The sequence below is a fragment of the Pezoporus occidentalis genome, unplaced genomic scaffold (genome assembly GCF_034315485.1).
Source record: "Pezoporus occidentalis ecotype Australia unplaced genomic scaffold, CSIRO_AGI_Poc_V1 ctg13, whole genome shotgun sequence".
In the NCBI taxonomy this organism is placed as follows: domain Eukaryota; kingdom Metazoa; phylum Chordata; class Aves; order Psittaciformes; family Psittacidae; genus Pezoporus; species Pezoporus occidentalis.
The window spans coordinates 3,477,297-3,496,321 of NW_026913103.1; the positions used below are offsets into that span (position 1 = coordinate 3,477,297).

At 34.4% G+C, this 19,025-nt stretch overlaps 1 protein-coding gene across 24 annotated transcripts in view; it reads left to right on the plus strand.

The window, feature by feature from the left end:
- RIMS1 (regulating synaptic membrane exocytosis 1) overlaps positions 1-19,025 on the plus strand; it is a 298,011-nt gene that overhangs the window by 177,296 nt on the left and 101,690 nt on the right. For all 24 annotated transcript variants that reach the window (XM_062608169.1, XM_062608171.1, XM_062608174.1 and 21 more), the window contains 8 exons: positions 318-441; positions 7,408-7,454; positions 8,584-8,696; positions 9,721-9,851; positions 10,171-10,342; positions 10,474-10,630; positions 11,794-11,865; positions 18,417-18,573. In XM_062608169.1, coding sequence (XP_062464153.1) covers positions 318-441; positions 7,408-7,454; positions 8,584-8,696; positions 9,721-9,851; positions 10,171-10,342; positions 10,474-10,630; positions 11,794-11,865; positions 18,417-18,573 — 973 coding nt within the window. The remainder of the gene's footprint in view (positions 1-317; positions 442-7,407; positions 7,455-8,583; positions 8,697-9,720; positions 9,852-10,170; positions 10,343-10,473; positions 10,631-11,793; positions 11,866-18,416; positions 18,574-19,025) is intronic.

Sequence of the window (19,025 nt, forward strand, 5' to 3'; positions counted from 1 at the left end):
CCTGATTTCAAAGTTTATTACCACTAGTTAATAAAGGATCTTTTAAAAAGACTCTTCCATTTCATAGCACAATGACATGTTCATTATTTTGGAAATACTTAGTACGTTTGTACAAGTGGTTTCTTTAATGTGTTTTGTGTGTACCGATTGTAGCTGTGTTCTGAGAAAGGAGCCTTCATAATGTCTTAAAAACTTTTTTTGTGTTTCAGCACAAATTAATTTTGGGCAATGTTACTTGGTTATATAGATTCCACAAATGTTTTGCAATTCTTTGTGAAAGAATATGAAAATGAGATAAACTTCTCTTTAAATTCAAGGAGATGAAGTTCTAGAATGGAATGGTAAACCCTTGCCTGGAGCTACAAATGAAGAAGTTTACAACATTATTTTAGAATCAAAATCAGAACCTCAAGTTGAAATTATTGTTTCAAGGCCTATTGGGTAAGGCTAAAGACTTGCTTCTTCAGCACAGTTATTACTTCTACTAATGGGACTATTTGTGAATTAATTATTCTTTATTTCTTAATAATGAAGTATGATTCACTTTCTGTTATTGACATTGTGTATTCCATTTCTTCACTGCCATTTACAATCTTGGATCTTTGCAGTGTTATTTATAACTATAAATGTTGTTTTCTGTATGGTCTAAGTACTAACTAAAGATTTTTGCCAAGTGGCAAAGGAGAATTGGTGGACCAAGTGGACCTGTGCATGAGAAAAACTGTTTTTCAGGCTTTTCGCTTAATTAAGAATAACTTATACAAGTATTCATGAGTAGAAGGAGGCATCAGCAAACTGACAAAAAAAGGAAAACCAAAGCTCTTAATAGAGAAGATTGTATTTAGCCTTAGATGGTACTATCATCAATATCAAAAGTGGAAACAGAAAGTTTCATTAAAAATTAGCATTACCATTTTATGTTTATAACCTTTATTTTTATTTATTATTAATCTGAGTTTAGGGTTTTGTGATAACAATTCTTGTATTCTTGATTTCCCAAATAAGTTTTTGAAAGATCATAAAATCTGTTTGCGTTAGTTAAATTAGTGAAGTTGGCCCTGCATTTGTCACTGATGATCTACACTCCTTCCCCAAACACGACTCTGTTGGAACTGTTCTGAGATAAGTCTTACAGGACTGGATGAATCATACATTGTAAATTCACATTTATTTGCAGAAACAGAGTCACGTGATTAACAAATAAGTGACTCATACCATTGCCCTGCAGGTATATAGTAAACTGTTTCCTCCTTATGAATGCATGATTATTTCATTTTCAATTTGTTAGTTTTCAACCTAATTATGATTTTTATCTGCCTCAAATATGATACTTTTTTCAGTTTTAGAAAGAAAAACAATGTTAATTTTCTTTCTGACTAAATCATTCTTCTTTCACATTTATTACATACCAGCTTTTAATTTTTTTTTACTGTGCAAGTTTAGCTATACTTTGCAAGTAAGTTCTGCCTTTTTTGATGGCAATCACTATTAAAAGTACTTAAATAAAATTAACATTTGATGCTAATTCCAGTTATGAGTTTCACCTTCTAATGGAAAACAAAAGCTTGATGCAATAATAGTGGTTTTTAAAGGCTAAAGTTGCCATTCAGATGGAGACTGTGGGGGACTAGAAACTTTATTTTGATGATGAGTTAGGAGACATTCCTGAATGTAGATTGCCAATTCAGTCCTTTTTTTTTTTTTAATTAAAGTGTCATTAGGAGGTTTTTATAAGTTTAGTTTTTAATGTTTAAATCAGCAGAAAATAAGTATGTTGATATTGGAACTCACTTGAACGCCATGTCTCAGTTGAAGAAAGCCTGAATATTGATTTCTACAGCTGCTGTAAAAGGAAGGAGCTAGATTAGTATTTTAAATACTAAGCTGTAGATATATTAACAGTTATCAGTATATTTTCATATGTCATATATCCTTCAGTTTTTAAGATAAGTTCATCATTAAACCAATTGAATTATCTTAGTTTATGAATTTAATAAGTCTAATAGCTTCAAAAAAATTAAGTAAAAAGTGACCACATTTGACTGACATATTCTTGAAGAAAAATCAAGAGAAAATACTGTAAACCAAGGCACAGAACGTTCAAAAGTGCATTCAAAATCAAAGAGTGTTTCTGAATCTGAGCAGTGAATTTTGCACTAAAGAAGTGCACCCAGAAGTAATAAGTAATACCAATAAAATGTAAAGTTTTGCTTTGGATGACCCATGTGTATTTTTTCCAGACACAGGCAAAAATGAAGCATATCAGATTGTGGTTTTATTTTCAGATAAAAATGGCATGGAGTCTTTTACATACTATAATAGCGCTATTCTGGTAGACTTGTGTCTTGATTTTTTTTTTTTCATTTGTTTGTTTGAGGCTTCTTCTGAGGGATGCTTCCTTTTTCCAGCAGTAAGGAGTCAAAGTCCTGTGGTTTTGTATCACATCAGGATTTACATGTCTGTCATCTTAAAAGAAAAAAATATCAGACACCATACAAAGAGGGAAATCCTGATATTAATTAACAAAACAGAACACAGTGCCCAGGATTTTCTTATTTTTTTCTCTTAAAAAAAAAAATAATTACAGCCCGTGTAAATTGGTTACATTTTCTGGAATATATTCCTTGCATTAGCAGATTACTTTTTTTCCCACCCTTTAGCTTCTCCTTGTCTTGTTATCCGCGCTATGTGATTTTTTTTCAAATTCGTAACACGATATTTTATTTAATCCAACAAATCTAGTATGTCAAAAGTTTGCATCAACTTCAGGTGCTGACTCAGCAAAATTGAAGCTGCCTGGTATAGTAATAAGTGGTAATCCATCACACCTAAACTTCTTGTGAGGAAATAAGTTCCCAAAAGACTTGAAAAATGATATTTTGTCTGCATAATTTAAGTGTTTTCATCTCTCAGTATTAATAATGCAAGTAATGTACCAGCACTTTTAATGGTCTTGATTTAAAAAGTCCTACCATATTAGGTCTAAAAAGCCCAAATATGACGCAGTTTGGCTTAAGTGAATAATGAGAGGATAGTAAACCTGTAAATTAGACTGTCCACAGATTAGACTGCCAGTTCCAAAATTGATGTCTAAACAATTTGCTCAGTCTTGTAAATTTGGATTTCTGTGTCTACCAGTAAATGTAATTTTGAGAAATGGATAATTGTAGGATGTTTATTAGAGAACAATATGAAACATGTAACACTATTAGCAGTTGAAGGCGTAACAACAAACAATATAACCACAATAGTACTGTGACAACTTCATAAAAACTAATTGACTCTAATGCTAATGATTGCACTGCAAGGTAGAGAAGAAACCTATAAAAAGTAGAATTAATGGGTTGGCTATCTAAATATGAGGGAAGGATTTACCTCTGAATATGCATACAATGTGAGAGGTAGTTAACATAGGAGAGCATAGAAAATCCTCTGGCACTGTTTTCTGGAGGAGAAACGTGGCATAGTAACCAGCTTACCATCTCTTGTGTGCTTGGGTGAGCTCTATGGGACAGTGCAGGTAAAGAAAATGTTTTTTTTAATTTGTCTCTGGGTTTTTTTTTGTTAGATGCTAGCTACCTTTGCTTGGATTTCCATAGATAATACTGCAAAAGTTGCTGTTTTTCTTGTGTGATTCAGCTTCTCTATTTAAGTTCTGCTACTGTGCTCTAGGTCCTGAAAAGGAGGTTGAACCTCCATCATAAACCAGGCAGTACTGTATTTCAGCGAGTTGCTCAAGTAATGTAATTAATGCAGACTTCAGGTTGATCTGCAGGTTAGGATGATGGGAAAGAATGGCTTTGGAAATAGGATGAGCTCTGGGGACAGGCACTTAGAAACTCTTGGAAACTCTGTAGGGTGTAGAGGATGATACTTCTGTCACTAGAGCAACCTCAAAAAGTGTGGGTTACAACTACATTTGAATTTGGTTTGTCTTCAGTGATCAAGCTTTTGACTGTAGCCCTCAGAGAAATTATAACTGTTCCTGTGTTTTACAAAAGTGATCCACACAAGCCATATTTCTGTACAGAGTAGTCTCAACCTAAGGAATATTTTGGTTAAATTAAACCATTATGTAAATTATGCATTCATTGAGGTGTGAAAGGATCAGTTATAAGATAATCTTATGTTACATAACATAAGATCACAAAATACCTTTGTCTTCCGAGGCAGAGAAAGAAAGACAATTTAATGTTGGCAGCTCTTTACCGGATGTGTGTCTGACATTACTTTTCAGACATTCACATTGCTTCAAAAGGGGAAGAAAATTTTGTTACTCTTCTCAATAGGAGGTTGTTCAACTTCCTACTTTATTATTACCTTTCACATTGACTAGTCTAGTTTTGAATATTTTAAGTCATGAGCTACTATTTCTTCTGAAAAGCGTTTTTGTAAATCATAGTGTCAGAATATTTTCTGCAATCCAAAAATAAAGGCAGGATAGATAAAACAGTTCTTTTTCCATAACAAGTTTTAGATTATAGTTTCTTGTGTTCATGTAATATTTAAGAAATTATTATGTAAACTCGATTATTGAATTTGTAAGAAATTCACATATAGACAGAAGCATAACTTCATGTACATTTTGAAGTCAATAGCAGAAAGCAGAACTATTACAGAGCTCATTAGAAAACTCAGCCAGGAGTTTGGTGATCAGAACTATATTGCATATAAACTTAATTTATTTCTTTTATTTTTGTGTCTTGCAATTTGGTGTGGAGCTGTACTTAAACAAGATAAAGCACATTAGGGAAGAGATTTCCTAGCAATAGTTTGTGTGTGTATATATATGGCAGGGGGGTTGGACCTAGATGATCTTAAGATCCTTTCCAACCCTAACTATTCTATGATTCTGTATATATGCACACATATATATGTATACGTGCGTGCATTATATATGGATATAAATACAGATGTAAAATATATCTAAATAATATATATCATATATGTATCAGGGACAGAAAAAAACTGTCAATTTTACCATAAATTTTTAAAGATTTCAAATAACATTTCTATTGCAAACCATGCTTTTTGTCTGGACTCAGAATTTATGTTCTAGCTTCCACTGTTCCTGTCAGTTCTTCATTAAAATTTTGAGGAGTTCAGATAACTATAGTAAAAAAGTTGTACTTTCAGTTCTTTCCTGTCTGATGAGTGAAGTCTTAAGAAAGATCTGATAGTTAGGGTTGGAAAGGACCTTAAGATCATCTAGTTCCAAGCCCCCTGCCATGGGCAGGGACACCTCACACTAAACCATGTCACCCAAGACTCCAACCTGGCCTTGAGCACCACTAGGGATGGAGCATTTAGAATTTCCCTGGGCAACCTATTCCAGTGCCTCACCACCCTAACAGTAAAGAACTTCCTCCTTATATCCAATCTAAACTTCCCCTGTTTAAGTTTTAACCTGTTACCCCTTGTCCTATCACTACAATCCCTAACTAAGAGTCCATCCCCATCACCCTTGTAGGCCCCCCTCAGATACTGGAAGGCTGCTATGAGGTCTCCACGCAGCCTTCTCTTCTCCAGGCTGAACAGCCCCAACTTTCTCAGCCTGTCTTTATACGGGAGGTGCTCCAGTCCCCTGATCATCCTCATAAGCCCTTCTCTGGACTTGTTCCAACAGCTCCATGTCGTTTTTATGTTGAGGACACCAGAACTGTGCACAAGTATTAAAAATAACTAATATTTGAGGCTTTTTTTTTTTTTTAGCTTTTTTCTCTACCATATTGTTGGCAATACGGAAGTGTCTTTCTTCGCCTACCCAGGGATTATGCAACTTGACACTGTAGGTTGCACTTCTTATGTTGAAACACACCTTGCACATATGAGCCCTCATTAGACATCCTAAATATGATGTTATTTATTTTGAGCAATGCTATACTGCAGGTGACTGCTCTTTCTAGTGCAAGAAAACATTACAAACTTCATCTTGTATTGAATCTAGTTGAATATGGTAAGTAGATGTTTCAGACTGCTGAGAATTGCCTTGGAAATTTTGTCCTGGAAAGAGAGAAAATGTTAAGAGGAAGAAGTCTGCACGGCAGCCCTGCCATGCAACAGGCCATTAATCTGTTTATATGTTTGTAAAGTAGTACAGTGCCATAGCAGGAAAGCATAATGCAGTTGTATTTCCATGAGTTTGAGGAAACCACATTACTCTTGAATTGCAAAGTCAAGGCAAAGAGAAGCACATTCTTGTTTACTGATGTGAGATGTAAGCTGATATGAGACATTAACTTAAAGCTGAGATAGGCTTTTTTAATACACAGGCCCCAGAAGTTTAAATTGCAGGACATGGAAAGCTAACTAATTGGTCACTTAAATTCCTTTCCTGGCTTAAGTATGTCTTTCTTTTTCATAAGTGACTTTTATTTACCTAGGAGTCAGTTTTATTGACTTCCAGGTCAGTAAGATAGTGTTTCTCTCACCTGAGAAGTGTCTGAAGACCTTCAAAATGCTCAGTTTTAGACTTAAAATCTTGTAAATGTTCTTCAGAATTGTTATTGTAGGTCTAATTTTGAATTATTTTGTGTAGCTGAAAAAATTTTCAAGTAGTTCACCAAAGAGCTTTGTTTCCGTTTTCCTGCTCTGCTGCTTTGCTAACATTTGTACAATAACAGTTGTTTTCTTGCTCTTGCAATGTATTTTCAATGATTGCTGAGAACAGAAGAAAGCCAGGAGCTAGCATCATTGACATTTTGATGAAAGAATAAATTTGCTGATGGCAAAATTTTGATAGATGTGTGTGGAACTGCTCAGTTTGATTGTGCTTATACCTGTTTATGTCCTGGATATGTGAATGTTGAAAAATGTCCATACCCATTGTTTGATTTTGAATTATTAGCCTTTGAACAATTGCATTATTCTTTTGCTTATTTAACATTGCTAACACTGTTTGCCTTTCCTTTTTGCTTAACGTTGCTAATGCTGTTTGCTTTTTCTTTTTATTATTATAAGACATTTTCATCAGTTTCATTCCCTGAACTCCCTGAGATGTTTATATAAAAATTACTAGTGAGTTAATCTATGTCTTATTTTTTGGCTTTTTTTTGGCTCCAAAAAATAGTTGAATGTCTGTAGCTGTACTACCTTTTGCCACCTTTTTCTCCCTAAGAACTCTTTACCTTTATTGTTCTGTTTATTGTAAAAATACTGTGGAATCCATCTGCAATATTAACATTGTAGTGTTCATATTGTTATGTCTGCTTGTTCATTAACTTGAAAGTAGTTTGCATTCGTAAGATTTTCAAGAATGCTAGTGGAAAATATGTCCTCTTTCTTTCCTTATAACCCTATAGAACAGATACAGCTCCATATTTCTAAAAAAGTGTCTCAGAAACGTATTTGTCACAGCAGAAAGCTTCTCTGTTGTTTCTAATTACTATGTGTGTATTCGCATTTTAGTGATATTCCACGGATTCCTGAGACTTCTCACCCCCCGTTAGAGTCTAGTGAGTACACACCTCGTTCCTTTCACTAAGCATGGTCTTGTTTCAGCTATGAATTTTCTTAAAGGTGAGCGGTGGGAAACTGCATTGGCTGCAAGGTTTTTGTATGACAAAATTCAATGGGTTTTGCTCTTGTGTATTAAATACAAAACAGTATAGATTTGATTAAAGCTACCCAGACTGCAAACATCAGCAGGACTTTAATGTCATGTTCTATATTTTGTGTTGTTAGTACCATAGTGGTACACATTCTATGACCCAAGCTGGTCATTTACTTGCCGTAACTTGAGAGAAAAAAGGTATAAGGGATTGCCAGAGGTACAAATGGTGTCAGGATTTCACCTCTTGCACCATCCAATGTAAATCCAACATTCTTGTTTCTGTTTTTCTTAACAAGAAGATGTTGCTTAGGTGAACTTCAAAATAAAGGTTTTATTTTTAACTATGCCATTTGAGCAGTGTTGGGTAGAATGTGTGAGTGCAATGGCTCCCAGTCCTTTCTCATCTGAACCTTCTCAGAGATGAAACCAGAAATCTTCCCTGGGACAGGGTCCTGTGGGACCACTGAGTGCTGTTACACCTGTCACAAGCTCATCTCATCAGTGAGGTCTCTGTTTTGCTGCTGGAGAGCTAGTCCATCAGGCACCACAGCATTCTTCATGCCAGATGCACATCCTGCATACCTTCCTGTGCGCCAGTTCCTTGGGAGTTGCAATTTCAGATGCTATGAGGAGTACAATCCATACAACAGATGTGGGTTTATTCATCAAAGACTTTAAATCATAAGATCATAGAATAGTTTGGTTTTGTGGAGGTGATGTATAATTCTCTCAGAGGACACTATTTTATTTAGCACTTGGTATGGTTTGACACTGCTATATGAGGAGAACATTTTGGATATGTTATTTAAATTAAACAAAAAATGCAGGTTTAATCTGGGGTAAGAGTATCCAAACAGTCATCATCTCCATGCTATCAGCATCAGTTTTTAAAATCTTTCTGTATAATAATCCAGTTATACCATGTATAAATACAAACTTTACACAATTCAAAGAAAAGGTAATTCCTAAGTTTTCCAAATTAGCTTCAAAATTTTTAATAGGAAGTTCATGTTTTTCTCATGTGCTTCTAGGTTCAAGTTCTTTTGAATCTCAGAAGATGGAAAGGCCTTCTATTTCTGTTATATCTCCGACCAGCCCTGGAACCCTACGGGATGCACCACAAGTCCTACCAGGGCAGCTTTCTGTGAGCATATTTTATTTTTCCTGAGTTGTTAATGAAAACCTGTGAAGTGCTGGTCCCTCAGTTATCCATATGCCCAAGGTCTGTTGGGAGATCAAAAGAAACATCTGTTTTTAGTAAAGACTTACATCTTTCAAATGTTTTTTACGACCCTTTGTACACACTCACAAGCCATCACTGTAAGCATAGCAAAGGTATAGAACCGTTGTCTTAATACAACAAAGAGCACAGGAATTTACATTGAGAGCATCCCATAAAAGTGCCTTATAACTTGTCATCCTGTACCCTCTGCATTGAAAATGGTGACTCTTCTGTACATGCCCAGTAATCCACAGATAATAAACATAGTTTGACTTTATCTTCTTTATGGGAGCATTTAAAGAGCTGTGTATTTCTTAAGAGTTACACTATTGAGTTTTGCATTTTAATTCAGATACACATTACCTTCTGGAACTGTCTGTAACTCTAATTGAAACTGGGCTTATTAATTATACTGTGTTTAGACATTGTTTTGTATGTTCTCACATTTTTTTATATTGATCATGGTAATTTCTAAGTACAGAGCAGGCTCAATAATTTCGTGGCATTATGATTCTCTTAAGAAATTATTTAGCTGTATATTATAGTTTTCATAAGAATATTTGCAAGGTAACAAATCAGAGTAGATTTCAACTACGTATCGAGTTTAGCTGCAGCCAGAGCTTTCTATGTGAATGCAGCTTTTGACATGAAAAGCTAAGAAACATGCTGGTTTAAATGCACTCACAGATTCAAGATTATGCAGGGAGTACAACAAACAATGTAAGTATAATCAGGCACCACCTTTTTATCCAGCTGTGGTAAATACAAAAGTCTTTGATATATACCGCCCTCTTTTCTAACTTAATAAGGGATTTGAAATAACATATATCTCTTTGTCTCTTGGAGAAAACTGGTTATTTTTACATTGTGGTTAATGTGATGCATTCTGAAAACTCTGTTTTTTCTCCATTTTCAGTAATGTTTTCTGGTAACTTGATTCTTGTAGGTTAAACTGTGGTACGACAAAGTGGGACATCAGTTAATAGTAAATGTTCTGCAAGCAACAGATTTGCCACCAAGAGTAGATGGACGCCCTAGGAATCCCTATGTGAAAATGTATTTTCTTCCAGACAGAAGGTGGTAGTATTTCAGTTTAGAAAATTAAGTTGTAATTTGCTATGTATTGAATCTACTTTTAAATGAATTCTTATGAAGTAAAGATTTCCTTTTTATAATTTGTTATAGTTAGATTAATTATAACAAAAATGGCGCTTGAAGCATTCTAGTCAGTATCAAACTAACTTTGTGGACTTTAGATGAATGCAAGTCATTGTACAGCAAATACTTTTTTAAGTGTTATCAGATCAGAAAGAATGAAAACAGTAAGTGCTAATGAGTAGATGGCATTTTGTGTTTTATCTCTACAAACAATTCACAACAAATATTTATGTTTCAGTGATAAGAGTAAAAGGAGGACCAAAACAGTAAAGAAAAGTCTAGAGCCAAAATGGAACCAAACTTTTCTCTACTCACATGTGCATCGTAGAGATTTTAGAGAACGAATGCTTGAAATAACTGTATGGGATCAGCCAAGAATACAAGAAGAAGAGAGTGAATTTCTTGGAGAGGTGATACATACAATCACATTAGTCCTGAGTTTGTTGTTTGGTTTTGAATACATATGCATATATATTTTAAATATGTGTTTGTGTGTGTGTGCCCTGAAGGTAAAATTAAACCCTGCTAATTTTTCTATTAGATTCTTATAGAGCTGGAGACAGCCCTTTTAGATGATGAACCACATTGGTATAAGCTACAGACACATGATGAATCTTCACTACCTCTGCCTCAGCCATCACCTTTCATGCCAAGAAGACATATTCATGGTGGAGAAAGCACTAGCAAAAAATTACAAAGTAGGTCCAAATTCCATTCATCTCTCTTAAGTTTTAAATTGAAAATGCTTTCCTATGCAAGATAAAAATACTATTTAATCATCTTTAAACATAATGAAAATATGTGGCAGCAAAGGGATGCAAATTTTAACATTATGACATGGCAGCCTTTCACCTGTGATGCATAACTTTCAAGTATGTGAAACCTGCCAGAATTGATTTGGTTTTCACTAGCAAAAGAGAATTTTTCAAATGTTTGCTTCCATCGTTATTGTATACTTTTTTAATAGTTAAAAGTTCTTTATTAAAATAAAAAAAAGTCCTCAAAAACTTCTGAGGCTTAGATATACTTTTCTTCATAAAGCTAGTCTCAACTTCCAATTTTCTTGTTATACAATGAGAAGTGTACTTTTGCAGCAAATAGAAATATGTGTATTTGGGAGGTACAGTTGTTGCAATGAATCTGATTTCAGGTTTGTGTGAGGCGTATTAATATAATGAATGTATTGAAATATTTGAATATTGTAGCTTCTCTGGTCATTTAAAAGGTTTATTTAGAAATGTGTTGGATGTAGGGAAGTATCTCAAAATAATTTTCCAAGCTCTTTTTGTGATTTTTCTTAAACATGAAAGTTACTCATTCCAGCCAATGCATAGAAAATTGATGCACATTCAGGAATGAATTATAAAAATGTGATAATGCTGTAATTGCTACATGAGGATATGTATAGAGAGAGCAAATTAAAGATTAGTTTTCATGAGGCATTTGAACTTTCCTAAAAGCTGGCAGTGCTGTTTTCTCTACCTCTCTCTCACCATCTGCTGCCACCTCTCCTTTCCTGTTCAGCAAGCTGATTCAGCTTGCTCCCTGAAATAGCACAAAAGGTTTGGGGTTTTTTTCTTCTTTCTTAGAGTTAACTTTCTGTAGGTTTGATGAGGTAAAATATCATAGGAGAGGATTACTGTGGACATGAGGGGAAGAGAAGGGAAAAGGAGGTTGCAGCAGCTGTAAGATATTAAATTGGCTCAGCTATCTCGTGAATTGTCTGTCACTGCAATTTAGTTCTCTATTGTTTAGACTTAAAAATCATCTTTTAATTTCATTAGTACATTAAATGAACATATTTTTACATTTTATAACACAACCAGATGTTCAGGTATTTGTTTACCTTACTGTTGTGCAGGATCTCGGCCAATCAGTGATAGTGACATCTCAGATTATGATGTTGATGATGGTATTGGAGTTGTTCCTCCAGGTGCGTGGGTGAACAGCATGGTCCTGCTTTCTTCTTATTATTATTATTTTTTGCTTGTTTGTTTTTATTTCTTTATAACATTTTGGAATATTGAGGATACTTGTTTTGGAGAGTGCATTATGAAAAAAAAGTTCTGATTAATCCATGGTATGTGTCATAAATCATGGCTAATTTAAAGATTCTTCTATCCATTCATTTATACGTTTTTACATATCATTCTTCATACATGAACCACTTGATGGTTCAAATTGTTTGTGCTTAAACCACAATGGTGCGTAATGTTTGAAGCCTTATTAAAAATATAAATTAAATTTTTAAATAATTTTGGAATAAAAATTAAGATTTCAGTGTTTATTGCAAGTTTTGGGTTTTTTTTATTATTTTTTTTTATTTTGCATTTTGCTTGAAACTAACATATAGTGCAGTCTCCCATGGACTTTATTGCGAATGCATGGCTGTAGATTAAGATGCATGGAGCATGGCTATCTTTTCTAGTTTCATAAGCCTTCATGAACTGTCATTACCCTAAATATTCATGAATATATACTTGTATAGACTATCATGGTTTGATTTTCAGTTCAGCATTCCTTACATACTGAAAATCTTGAGGATCATTTTGGGTATCACATTCTATTTGACTTCTATTTGACTGTTGCCGTAAGTCAAATGAGTATGTTTCCCAATTGCCCCAAACTAACTGAAGAGTCACTATGTTATTGCCAGCACTAAATCAGTTTTCCTGATGAAAATCACTAAATCAAATCATGGAGGGATTTAGAAAGCTTTCTATCTTCCTGATCTATGTTTAAAATGATCATAGAATTGTAGAATCATAGAATCATCGATCTGACAATTTAATTACTCATTTTGTAACCATACAAATAAATAATGTATTTTATTAACACAATATCATTTTGATGTTTACTGAGCCAAATTCTCCTTCCATTGATTTTGATTGGGTTCTTTCCTTACTTTAATACACTTACCACCTGAGTAGCTAAGAGGGAAATTTGTTCTGATATGTCTAGTAATGATATTTGCTTTAATGAAGTGATTATTCTTGATGTTTTTGCATCAGGTGAGAGACTGAATATTTATAATAAAAATAAATCATAGGTTCTAAATGTTTTTTCCTGTTTATTATTTTCTTTTTTTTTTTTTGTTGGCAGTGTGGATACTGGCGTATCTCTATAGATTTACTTACACATAAGGTTTCAGTAGGCTGTATTAAGAATCAGGGCTTTTTTTTCAGCTGCCAGTTCTTCAGGACATCCATTTGAAATAATTTTCCATCTGACAGAAAACTTTCAAAATTGTTCAGCTGAAGGCACTGGACTCTATTCACTGGGTCAGCACTTAAGTAACTGATTCTTACGGAAATTTCTTGGGACTGTGCATGCTCAGATGTGGCTTTGAAGAACGCATGAGTCCATACTCTGAATTTCAGAGATCACTGTAGAAAACAGCAATATTTAATCTGTATCAATAGGATTTATATGAGCTGAGAGTCTCTAAACTGATCTCTAAACTCAAAGTGATGGTGAGGACACTTCTCCTGAAGTCTACCTGATCAGAAACAATCTGGCAGCTGACCTGACCAAGCACAAATTTGTCTATTTTGAGTTTAATGGATACATTTGTTTGGCAATCTTAACTGGAGTGCTTGTTTGTGACTCCTGTGTGAAGTGGGTATACAAAGAAGTGTGGGGATTTGTTAGCATATGCAGCCTGAATTCTTTAATGAGAGTTAAACTTGAGGCACAGAGGGGCAAAGAAAATTTCAGTCATCAGCCACAAATGTGTGACAGTCTAGACAGCGTATGGAAATACATTTTGCAGTGAGAGCTGCAGAAGATTGCCAGTCCCACCATCTACTGAATTGCTCAAGAATCTTAGGCACAGATTAACAAATATCCCTGGACACCAAGTTCAGATATGTATTTCTACCCTCCTGTCCAGCCTTCCTTACTTACCACATTGCAAAATCTTCCAAGATTTTGGACTGCTACCTTCATTTGCACTGAAAGAATATTGCAGTATCTTCTCCATCCAACAGTCTCTCTTAAAACTAAGTTGCATGGAAGTTCCTTGTTGTGTTGCAGGGTGTTTACATCTTCTCTTCTCCTGCCCCCCCCAGTACATGGACCTCACCAGAGTGCACTGCAGCTCTTATTTGGTCCAGATTTCCCATACATTCACCTGCATGGTATGTGTGGTAGGGAATTATGAATATCCATATTTACCCACAATGAAGGATGACAAAGCAGACCATTTCGGCATAGTCTCTTTTGGCTTCAACTAGATTAGTCTAGGATTAAGCTATTACTTCTTAACAGAAGTAAGAATCCAATGTTTTTGCAACATGTGACTCTTTGTTTCCCTTTAAAGCCCCTTTTCCTACGCTTAACCACTTACTTGCCATTGCTACCCACTGTGGTGGTTATGTATGATGAATAAGCTCTGTCTTTACTAAAGGTATATATTTACAGTTGTTGTTTTATTCTTTTTTTCTTGAAATATTCAGAAGATGTTATTTTGCCTTCTTAATATCTCAAGATTTTTGCAAAGATTATTGCTCATTTTCCAAAATATAAGCACATAACTTCTTAATGTGGAAGCACAGAAGTTCACTTGATCACCATCATGAGCTAAAAAAAGGAATGATGAAAATATTTTGTCTAATTTAACTAGCATTAAATCCTTAAAACTATAATTTCAAAAGTTCTACCAATTGCTAAGGCAAATGCAGTATTAGCATTTAATAATAACAGAGAAAACTCTGTGCCTAGAGGTTTTGGCAGCTGCAAAGAATCACTGCTTCTCAATGGAAGACTGCTACTTCAGAAATAATGGCACTTTGATAACTTCAAGAATATTTAAAGAAAAGTATTTTTCCCTTGTATTACAAATGTGTCTTATCTTTCATTTAATTGTACTCTCTTCTTTTATTATTAGTATCTTTAGGTGATGTATATATAATTTTTAAAAATCAGCATATAGAACTTTTTGTAAAAGAAGTTTGTATCAACAGCTGAAACTTTAATTTGAAGCTCAGATTTAACAGAATATATTTTTTACTCCTTTTTTTGGTACGCTCACATCTGTTTACATGAAGAAAATATTATTATAAATCTCGTAGCCTCTTCTCATATGGGAGATACTCCGGTCTCTTAATTATCTTTGTGATCCTGAGCTGGACTTGCACCGTTAACTTTATGTACTGTACTGGAGAACCCAGTACTCCAGATGTGGCCTCAACTATGCCAAGTATATAGGGTCAGTAGAGTATCAGTAAAGGATTTAATAAAAACCAAACACATTTTGAGGCCTATCTTTTTAACCAAAACTTCAGTAACTTTCTTAATAAAAAAGAAAAAGATCTGCTGTACAGTTGGCAGTATCCTATAGGGTATTTTTAATGAGCTGCATTGCTCATGCTATACTCTTCATAACAATTTATTATTCTATCATATGTAATCTGTATAAATGGTTGCACCGTACTTAACATTCCTCCTGTAGCAGCAGTGTGACATCAACAGAATGCCTTTTTGTTGTATGTATTGTCTTAAAATAATTAAAAGTTCTGGTGTCAACCATTTTCATCATTCATCCAGCTTCCATTTCATGTCACACCTGACAGTTTCCCATGAGCATCTGAGAATCTTCTGCATAAATGACCATAAGCTTGGTTGCTGCTGTCATGCTGGTCCATGCAAAAAAATTCTCTGCTCAGTCTGGAGAGCATAAAGCCTTTGTATTTGAAGATACAAGGAAATGTTATGGTTGCTGTCACTGTCGTGGTCACTAAGGAAGTATGGATGTTATTTGACCAACTTGACAATATTTGAGCTAATACTTAGAATAAATGTGAATTGTGTTACTCTCTTCTGTAAGCTTTGTGTATACAGAGTGTGACTTTTAAGTTTACAGAGTAATGCTAGGTGTATTTTTTAGGCAGAATAGAGATACTCTGGAAATTTATTTTAAACTGATTTTTTTTTACTATATATATTTTAATTGTATGTATTTCATTACAGTTGCCTAAAACTTGGAAAAGAATTTTAGATTTCTTTTACTTTAGTGTTAAACAAATGTAAGCTAGTGCTCCTTCTGATACAGATGACGGGATTTTATCTAAAACAAGCTTGTTTGGAAAATGAAATACCTTTTAGCACATACAGGTTAGATTTAGTCATTGTGGGAAAGTGGACACATTCAGTTTTTGTCATGTGTAGTCTTTTTAATTCCTCTTACAAAAAAACAGGTGTTTTCTGCAAGGCCTTTCATACATGAGAAGGTGTACATTCGGAAATCCCTTCTTTGAATAAAAGGTTGATAAACCTCAGTAGATAATTTCATGCGTGCCTTCAACTTTTACAGCCCTATTTTGCAATCAGTACTCAGTACAGCTTTGCTATTAAAAATGCTCTTTAAGTGGCAAGCATTTGCCTTTTTTTTAGTTACTAATGAGCTCTTTTATAGCTACAAGTGAGCTCTCTCCAAAGTTTTTTCTCCATGTTCTCTCTAGTTTTCAAACAATAACCCGTACCCCCCCTAAACTTGAATAATGTTACATTTTAAATATGAAATTACATTCATTATTTTTATTTGGCATGTTTAACTCAGTGTTGTTTGAGAACAGACCACACATGCACTCAACGTTATTGTCCCTGATGTTTGTTTCTGAGCTACATGCTATGTTCTTATTAGAAGTGTAATCATCTTTTTGTCAACATTGTCTCCTTCCTATCTGCCTTGCTATCATATCTGTAATGGTAAATATTTAAGACAAGAACTTATAGAAGCCTTTTTTTTTTTTTTTTTTAATTTACTGAAGTTGCTGGAAAGCTGGTGTAAGGCTGAAAGCTACTGTAGGGTACTACAGCATCACGGTACTCTTCCGTTACCTTTGGGTAACTTGGCTAGTTTGTTCAGTACTGTATAAAAGGTGGACACAGTTCTGGAGGCTGTGATATTATAAACTGTATAATCAGGGAAAACAATCTTAAATTTTAAATTCCTTTGATGATAAAATGCTTCATCTGGTAGATCCCTCTTCACATTGTTGCATTACTAAGATGAATCTGTTCTATAGTGGAAGGTATTCTTATTTTAGGATTGCTTATCACTTTTCTAACAAAGTGTTTTTCTCCAGGTTTGATAATGGCAGTGCATTCAGATAAGTTACATGTCCATTAGAATACATTAGTAAACTGATGTATAATTTGGGAAAAAAAGCATGAATACTTAGTTGATGTTTGTGATAAGGGCTCAGGCATGCAGCTAAACAGGTTATTGTCATTGAATACATGACCGAGACTAATATACACTGCCTATCTGGGCCATATTTTGAAGAAGGCCATAACAATTTGGTAGAAGTTCAGATAAGACCTCCTTACAAGAATTATACAAAATATGAAAAATCCAAACTTGAAACTATAAGAAGATTATTTAAAAGTGCAATTTATTTACTTCATCCAAATAACAACTGACTAAATCATAGCCTTTTCCTGATGGAGAGAACATTTCTGATACAGGCTGGCATTTTAGATGAACGAGTTAATGCATTGCAGGAATTTAATGTTAGACATATTCAGAGAAGCAGCAAAATTACTATTTTTGCATCTAAACAACAATTTTTGAAGTCATTAAGGGGTGATTTAAGGGATGACCATTTATGTCGTTAGGGGATTTTCTCTTAAGGGATTCTTGTAATCTAATTTGAATGTGTAGAAGTGAGCAACTCAGTCTGAGCAAATCTCATTATGCTCTTTTGGAAAGACAGCAGGCACTTTTTGAAAGCTGTTCATCTTACTGAGCTTAATTTGCTGCTTTAGGATGGGATTCAAAGTGTGTAACAGTGTGCTACATGGAAAAAGGCATGGTAATAGCAACACTTCAAAATGTACTAATATTCTGCTGATTTTTTATTTTAATCCTATGTAAAGATGAACTATGAGAAATTTTGGAGCTCATTCATAGCATTTTGAAAAAAATATCTGTAGAGTGTGCAACACCCATTATTCTGTGCAATATACTCTAAATGTTCATAATTATTCGAAGTAGGTGGCTTTGGCCAGGTTCAGTAGGAGAATATCTTTGTTTTTAATTGAAAGAAGAGTCAGAAGGATGCTTTATATATGAGCAGTTGTGGATGAGTCTGTGATGTTGAACACAAGCATGCCTTCTCCATTTGTTAGATGAGGTAAACCTACATTGCTTAGATTCCTTTCAATTTTTTTCTATGACAGTTTTGAAATACAAGTTGCTCAGAGTACTCTTCACCAAGTCAGAAAACTATTTCAGTCCTCTCCCTCACATCTTCCAGTACATAATAAAAATCATCTCAGTTTCTCTGTACATGTAGACATTTAAAGGTAATACTAGTAGCTTATTCTGGCTGCATGATACATCAGGGTGTAAAACAGCTAAATAACAACTTAAAAGATGTGTAAGCGTTTAGATGTGCGTTTCTGGAAGGACTAACCATCTGACTTCTTTTCAAACCCAGACTTTTATTTTCTAATTTCCTTTTGTTACCCTCTTACCAGTTGGTTATAGATCTAGTACTAGAGAAAGTAAATCTACAACACTAACTGTGCCAGAACAGCAAAGAACAACACATCATCGTTCACGATCTGTATCTCCTCACCGTGGTGACGATCAGGGCAGGACCCGTTCACGTTTACCAAATGTGCCATTACAGAGGTAGGCATCACAAGTTAATGAAATATTGGGTGGTTTCAAGTTTGTGTAATTTGTCTTTATTAACTTTTCTCTTGCTCAGCAATTTTTCACAATTTTGAAACTTTTTTCTAACTCAGTAGTGTAGTATTTTAACTTGAGGTATGCTTTTATTAATCACTTGAGAGCACTCATGGGATGAATCATATTACCTCTTCTTACTGGTATTTTCTCTGTAATTCATCATCTGTGTACCATAACTAATACATAGGTTTGGAAATGCTTTTTCAGTCAGTGGCTGAGTCTTGTATGAAGCTGCTGAAGTATATTTGTAGGCTAATAAATTGCGACATGTACAAATTTTATAGTAAGTGTGAGCTGAACTGATTTTGAAGTAACAGCAAGCTGAAATTACCAGTTGTATTTATAATATGACATTCATTAATGGAAGAAGCTAAATACCGCATCAGATAGTG